The sequence below is a fragment of the Anneissia japonica genome, unplaced genomic scaffold, assembly GCF_011630105.1.
Source record: "Anneissia japonica isolate Jap-2015-1 unplaced genomic scaffold, ASM1163010v1 scaffold11653_len147064_cov108, whole genome shotgun sequence".
NCBI classification, from domain to species: Eukaryota; Metazoa; Echinodermata; class Crinoidea; order Comatulida; family Comatulidae; genus Anneissia; species Anneissia japonica.
The window spans coordinates 18946-27455 of NW_022696558.1; the positions used below are offsets into that span (position 1 = coordinate 18946).

Here is an 8510-nt window from a genome sequence, read left to right on the forward strand (position 1 = left end):
GGGGGGGTTCGCTAGAAAAGGGGGGTTCGCCCGAACCATAAAAACCCCCCCTAACTACGGGCCTGCCAGTGATGGACATTTTAGAACTGTATCATTGCACCTGTATCCAGTGCCTGTACCCAGTGGCATGTAGGTCTTGAAGTGTGAGTTCTGATGGGATGAGGGGTGTAAGGTGAAGTTGGGGAGGGGGGGGGAGGCTCGTCGATGATCAGTTGATGGGTGCTAATAATAAGGTGATTTTTAACTACTTTTTATTTGGCACATAGGGACAAGCCATAATTTTGATGCAATAAATACTCATTGCGAAGATTTACTTTTAAATGCAACCATCTTAAGGTTTTTAATCACTTTAAAATTATCGTAAAAAGAACGGTAGAAGTTGAAAAGCAGATTGCTTCCGAAAACAATAGATTGAACTCGCATGTTCTTAAATGGAAACGTGTAGAATGTTCTAATCTTCAAATTCTCATTTACAGAATTCAGTTGCTTGTAAAAAGAATTGTTGTTTTTCTTTATATTTATTTTAGGTTTCTTTTGTTTTGCATGTTGTTTTCTGATAAAATGCCGCTGCGTCGGCGACAACCTTTGTTTTTACTGTAATTGTGTTGTGTTTTGAAATGTTAAAAAAAACACAAAAAAACTTAATATGTATTAACAACATTATTTAGACTATAACTAATACCACCAAAGTAAATAATCAAGTAGGCCTATCTCAATCAAGTTTTAAAGATAAGTAGGTGTTACACTAAAGAGGGCGCTAGACTAATATCTTTGGTTGTCAGCGAGAATTTAGTGCTAGGAGAGCGCACACAATTGAAGTCCAAACAATAATTCAACAATTACACCCATTGCCATTTACTTTCTATTGTAAATACATTATTGAATGAATTGATTAACTTTTATTGAGGAATAATAATAAATAAGAAACATTATTTGATAGGTTTAAACAATGCTACCAAGTATCTTTTGACCAGTAGACCTATGCATGATAAGCACACGCTAATTATAATTGTATCAGTGTACTATGTACGCCTAATCCTTAAAGAAGTATAGCTCTCTGAAAATGACAAACAAATCATTTAAAAAATAATTTGATATCGATTTGTTAGTTTTTCAGTAACATACAAATTATAAATTTGAGCATAGAAATTATTGAATTTAATAAAATTTGTAACCTGATTTTTATAATGGACTGGACTATATAATAACAATAAAAATAAACACTTCCTGTTTTATCATTTTCGCTGTAAAATTATCTCTAAACATTTTTTTTAATACACTAATTTATATGTTCAGGTAGATAATTTTTGTACTAATTTTAAAAAAAGTTGTTTATGATTGTGTTGGTGTTTTGCATTGAACAATGATACATATTAATTCAATTACATATTTCTTAGTTTTTGTTTCAGTGTCATTCTTAGTTTGCCCTTATAATGTCTTTAATGGTGACAATGCATGATGAGCTTACATTTGCAAGGAAGGTGCTTTTATTAATAATATAATTAATATTATAATTTGCTGTGATTGTCCTTTGAGTTAAATGATGTTGAACTATACTTGAATAGTGTATAGGCCTACATTACATACCCATTTCTCATTTACGAGTTCAGGCTCGTTTCTGATAATAAGTCTTACTTGACCCCATTTTCTGTTAGATACTGCGTCGTATAAGTCGTCACTGCGATGGTAAAAGGAAACAGTTATAAATCTACTTAACTAAAATAATACAATAGCTAATAAATCATTTACACTGTAATACCAGTACAGCGATAAAATTTATGCATGATAGATATTACAGTAATTGATTATAACATATGATTCATTTTGATTATTAATAAATGAATGAAGTTTTTATAATCTACTATACATAACATTGATGTACTATGTGCGCAGTGCCTTGCATCCGACAACTAGGAATACTGTACGCCATCGACGGAAAGGAGGCGGGTTTTCAATTTATGAATTAATCGATCAGGAGGTGCTGTCTGTGTCTGAATAATTATTAGCATCACCATTATTATTGTCTATTATTAGGCTTTAACAATGCCTCAATTTAGTTAACAGAAATAAAATTCAGAAAAACAATCATTGTACATAAATTATTGATTGATTTCTTGGCTAATAATAAAATACCGATGTCGATATTAGGACATCAAGTGTAAATATACTATTCTAAGTTCGTTATAAAATTTTATAATAATCTTTCTTTTCTTTTCCAATATTATTTAATCAATAAATCAAATTATTCAAGTTAGAAATGCATACAATTAAGTTATGATGTACGTCTAACACATGTAAAATAATATTGGTTAAAACTTACTGTGTGTAGTGCCGTGAAGCCATCTTCTTTGCTTGTAGATTACAGTACTTTTATAGTTTTATACGGTATGCTAACAGGTTGGTGAGTGTGGTTTGCTCAGTACAGTTGTTGTGTATACAGTACGCTAACAAATTGTTGAGTGTGGTTTGCTGTGACATACACAGCAGTAAGTGTTATTGTCAAGCATTCAAGCAAACGTTCTGATTGGCTACCTTATCCACTTGATGACATACGCTGCAAGATTATCAAGCATTTGGCAGTTTTGATTGGTTACATGAATCAGGAGGGCACTCATAGCACCTCCCCTGCCTTATAATCATATGATACTTTTGATAAAATGTAATAATGAAGCAAGGAGGATTGAAGTGATAGACGTGTTTACTGATAACGTCATAGGCTATGTGGATTATTTACTTTGATAAGTAAAATAATCATAATATGCGGCAATAAATTAACTTTAACTGAATTCTTGCTTACTCTTTTTAGAAAAACATAATAAAGGATATTAATTATCTCATTTTAATGACTGGTATAAGGATATCAACAAACAGGCCCATAATCCTCAGACCAAACTGCGCCTGATACAATTACATGCACAGCAGCGAGTGAAATGTCCTCTAAGAAGCTGCACCGCTCTTACAACATGTGTCTGTGACGAATTTGTTTAGTAAATTATAAAATTATGTAAATTTGTTAATCTTACTTACTTTAGGCCAATATAAGTTGACCCATCACCAAGCAATTCGTCAGATTTTTGGAAACTGCGCATTTCATATTTTCTTGAAAACGGAAAACCTGCTAAATATATTTGATTTATGGGAGAAACGGCTATTTTCATGCGATTTTTATCGTTTGTCTTTATAGTGTGAAGTTGCCCTTCATTACTGCATTCACAGGCCTACAAATTCTGGGTGTAGTAATTATTTTTTCATTTTACCGTTTAATCAAGTAATAATGTATTATTGTTCATTGGTTTTGTAATATGGAAATGAAATCCACGAGGGAACAAATTAAAACTCTTTTTACGCTACCCAGTAAAAGCAGCCTCCCCGAGGTGTAATTTTCTCACTATACAGGCTAACTGACGTTGGTAAAACCGAGCTCCACAAAATAAATTAATGTTATATTTTAATTCCATGTCGTATGTTGTTCTTGTAATCACATTAACTACGGTACATTTTTGTTATGTGGACCATAAATATCGCCTTAAACGCCTAATTGGAAGGATCACCCTGTCTAAATATACTCATCACATGAACCACTCTGGCCTCAAGGTATTGATCCATTGAACTTTAGGGTCGGGAAGCCTGACTACTGAAGAATCTGTTGTTACGGTGGCTTTGCAGATCAATCGCATTATCTAAAACAAATAATGCCTTCATCTGTAAAATCACAAAAGACAATTTATTTTAAGGACTTTGTTATTCGATAAGTGGAGTGATTTATTTTATTTATTTATTTGAACATACACCTTTGAATCGGTGGCACTCAATATCAATTGGTGCGTTCGTACAAACAAAAACAAAAAAGGGGAAAATTTAACAAACAAAATAAATAACAATCGACTGTAAATAAAATTACAAAATTAAAGAAAGGTAGAAAAATAACATATGAAATTAGATGAGATAACATTTCACTTCGCATTTCATACTCAGAAATATTTACTGGTCAACTGTAAAGTAAATGCTTAAAATAACTAACCTACAAAATATAAAATCTAAAGATGTATCATAATCGTTACAAAGTAGAAGGTCATTTTCAAGATTTGTTAAATGTTGTTTTCTAACGATATTATAAGCGGGACAATTTAGTAAAAAATGCTTGACATCTTCAATTTCTCCACTTTCACATAGGGTGCAAATGCCTGAAACATAATTTGACCATTTACACGTTTTACAATCAAGGGGTAGTGTATTAGATCTTAATTTAAATTTTAGGCTTGCCCCAAGAAAATTTGTTTTGTCCAACAAATATTTTTGTAATTTAGGAGAAACTTGAAGTCTTGAATAATTAATTAATGAAGGTTTTTGCAATAATTTATTTGTCCACTCTGATTTATACCATTCTGATACATCACGTTCTACAATATTGACAGAGAAAGAATTACACATTAAATTATCAAAATCAAAAACATGATTATAAAAATCAATATCAGGACATTTTGCAAAAGTATCTACACAACTAATAAGAAATTTATATTTTAAGGTATTAAAGTCGCATTCAAGTTGAAGCATACATTTAAGCACTATATTAGGCCACCTGTAATTTTCCATGTTAATAAAGCGATTAAATAATTTAACTCTGGTCACTTCATGTGTTTAAGATAAGGGGACCCATCCTAAGTCTCCATAAAGAGCCTCTTTAGGTGTATACCGAGGGGCTTTTAAAAGAAAATGGGCCATTTGAATTTGTACTTTCTCCAGATCTTCAATATCCTTCTTGGATTTGTTAAACCAAATGCTACATGAATAATGAATAGTGATGTTTGAGTTAAATAACATCAACATTTTATCATATCCCGTGTACTCATAAATAAATGCAGTTGATAACAATGACAGCTAATCGAAATAATGCAATAGGCCCAATCAGTGGCGGATCGGGTGGCTAGCCACCCCCTGTTCGTTTACCGTGAAAAAAAAATAATGGTCACTCGTCTTGTGTGTGTACTTCTCGTGTACTCTGGTAAAAGTTACTTTTTTCAGATGCCATCTAAGGTCGTATAGCAGTTTATTAATTCCAAACAAATCTCAAATGGGAGTGGACGCCCTCCCAAAATCACCTCTCCCCAACACTCGGTCATACTCACTTCCCATTGCCCACCCCATTGCTAAACCTTAGATCCGCCACTGCATAATACATTACAGAGTTCAATCGCACCCTCTCTTTTGTTCGTTCAGGCAAGATTATTATGTCACCATCTTTCCTGATACTTTCTAAACTAATTCCTCCATGCATTAAGTACATATCCTAGTAAACTCGTAGTTGCCGACGTACCTTCATGTCATCGGAAGAATTGGTGGTGGATAGGGGAAGTGTTGTATTGTTGGTTCTGGTCCAATAGGTTAGACATTTCTTACCGCCAAGTGGGAATAGTATCCCGTTTAACACTAGGCCTACTAGCTCCTATTCAGAACAACTTGATCCCAAAGTTTGGTTTCCCGTTATTAGGGATTCTCTTGTGTTTTGTTCTAATTGTAGTTAAAGATCTGGCTTTAGGCTTTGTGTACCCGGAACAGTTAGGCCTAGTTAGATATTCATTTGTAACTGATGTGATCAACCGGTTTAATAAGCGTACAAAACGACATTAATGCGAAATTATTAAGTCAGTCTTTACATTAGTTTTTTTACAGTAAATTTGTAATGGAAATTTAAACTGAATTTTAAATCAAAACAACTTTAATTTTTATACTTTAATTACCTAGTTATTTTTATATGTCAAAACTACAAGCTTAACATTGTAGGCCTATATTCATTCATTTTCTTTAATTTTTTTATAGGCCTATATTTTGTATGTATTTTTATTGCGCATGTCTTAGCCATGTCTGTGCATCTGTCAATTTTAAACCAAGTTTTAACTACAGATAAGTTACTTTTATTTGTCGAAAGCAATTTTTAGGCCAATCAAAATTAAGTTCCATAACTTCTAGTGTTTTGGGCTGAATTTTGAATTATTGTTCAAAAACAATGCGGACTGTAAGGGTTCTATTCAGTGGTGGTGCCAGCGGGGGAGTTGGTAGCAGGGGTTAAGCACCCCACCAGAGAGGTCAAGCCCCTCTCCCCATCGGACAGAGCTCGTCGGGCAGACAGACTGAACAAATAGTTTTATAAAAATAGTCCGTCACAGTGTGAGCGTGTCATTTATGACCATCCAGAGGTTATTCCTGAAAAAATCTCATTTTGGAGAGGAACACCCTCCGAAATCCTTCCCCGGGCCTTCAAGCTCAAGACCCCTATCGGACAGCTCACCCCCCCACCCCCAGAAGATAGACCTACCCTACAGCCGCTAGCCGCCACTGACTATGTTTACATTATTTTGTATGATCTCTTTTAAATAAGATAACACAATATGTATCCAATTATAGCATTCTGTAATGCGGTACCCATTATCATGCGATATACCTCCTATGTATATTATGTGTGTAAAATAATTTCGTAAATATTCGAATAGTTTCATCTGGTTTGCTTAATAATTATTGTAGAACTGTAAGTTAACATCCTTTGTGTTGCGTTTATTAACGATCAAAACAGTTCTACAATACTTTGATTTCGTTTAATAAATTAACGAGCCTATATCGTTAGGATCGGGGCGTGGGGGAGAGGGTAGTGATGAACTCACCGGAATCACTGGGGGAAGATGAGAACTTATAGTAGAATAAATATCAAAAATGTCAACATAGGCTAGTTGAACTGCTACCTGCATGTGTTCAATCACAAAGAAAGTAGCAAGCAAAGTAGAATGCTACTTCAAACTGGGGATAAGGTCCAGCCTAGATGAGCACAATGGCTCGTTTTACCTATATGTCTCATACCTCGAGCAATGGAGAGATTAAACGAATACTGTAATATCTTATTTACCATGAATCTTAAGAATTATCACCTACGTGTTAAGTTCTATTACACACCCACACGCATGGGCGCAGATCCTGGGGGGGGGGGGGACACGTTCCCTCACATATTTTTAGGGGATTTGGGGGTTTTACGTGTACATCACACAATTAACTGGATCTTTATGTTTGCCGAAAATGACGGATAAAAGATCATGAGAAATTTGTTGACACTTCGTTTGGACTATAATGGTGATGTGTGGTGATGACGGGTTTTACTACACAAGAGTCATTTCCGGTCACACCCCTAAATTTTATTAAGAAAAATAATTGTTGTATTGTACCGTTGATATATTATTTTTATTATTACGAACATACTGGGTAGTATCGGTAGGATTTTTAAAGTATAAGAGTGCAATTTCCGGGCACCTAGATGTCCATATTCTCAAAATATCACGCACCCCCACCAACAAACCCTGCATTCGCCCGCCCAATATGGTACATCATACAGGTTATTTAGATCTTTGATTGCCGAAAATTGCTGATAAAAGATCATGAGAAATTTGTTGAGTGCTCCGTTGTTTTGGTGTGTCCTTCATTTTTCATTTTGATGACGTCATCTTGGTCAAAATGAATGTTTTTTCGTGATACCCTCATCTTTCTTCCTTCAAAGTCTGCCCAATTCTATGATTGATAATAAATCCCTCACCAACAGGCATTTTTCACAAGTATACTTCATATCGATATATATATATATCTTTGTCAAAAGCTAGTATTTAATACAAAACATGTTCTGTTTCGGTTTCATACCAGTGTTCGACACGGAACCCGGATCGTGTCCTGCGAGTTATTCGTCGTGAGTTAAATGAGCATTTACAGTGTCATTCACAACATGTGCGAACTTTTGGATTTTATTTTGGATCTTCTACATTTTGTAAAACAAGGTTTGTTACCCACGTCCTGTTTGTTTCAACCTGTCTCAACAATAACATTATTCCGAATGGATACAAGTGTAATTGGAAGCCGAGTATTGCGAATGTCAACCCAATAATTGTTTCTCGAACCGTTCAAACTTTTGAGAGGAAACTTATGCGCATTAGTATCAAGTCTCACAGACAAAAATGTGACTATCACAGTGAGAGAATCGAACACTTCAAATCTAATCTTCAAACAGTATGCTCCTCAATGGAATTCAACGATATAAGACCTGTCTCTTATACACATCTGGGTTACAATCCTTGCATTGTAAGTTACTTGCAGTCTTTAGTGACCAGTCGTACAGCACCGGTACGATTTAATTCCAACAACCGACTGTATTCTTTCGGCATATCGTGAGAGTTCTGGAATGATTCATCGTTGTAGTAATGAAAGCTAAGGGTTCGACCTGATTCCGTTTGATTAAAAGGGTAGAAGCCGTATAGCGAAATTTTCGTGCATACAGTGCCTGCCAAAGAATATATATAAAGACCCGACGACGGTCTTCCAACCTTAAAAGATCTGGAAAAGATACAGTATAAGATTGTTATTAATAAGTTCATTGGTGATATGTACAGAAAGAGAGAAAGATTGATTTGGCGGGGTCGTGACAAAGTGCGAGCCAGCGAGTCATGCGAGCCAATGCGCGAGCCATACATTTTAAATCTTTT

General features: G+C 34.7%; 1 protein-coding gene across 1 annotated transcript in view; it reads right to left on the reverse strand.

Annotated features, from left to right (window-relative positions):
- Window positions 1-2433, reverse strand: part of LOC117102124 — a gene marked incomplete at its 3' end in the record, with an annotated part of 21267 nt that extends 18834 nt beyond the window's left edge. The window contains exons 1-2 of the mRNA XM_033242325.1: window positions 2321-2433; window positions 1588-1678 (exon numbers count right to left, since the gene is read on the reverse strand). Of these exons, the coding sequence (XP_033098216.1) occupies window positions 1588-1678; window positions 2321-2343 (114 nt within the window). The remainder of the gene's footprint in view (window positions 1-1587; window positions 1679-2320) is intronic.
- Window positions 2434-8510: the final 6077 nt, after the last annotated feature.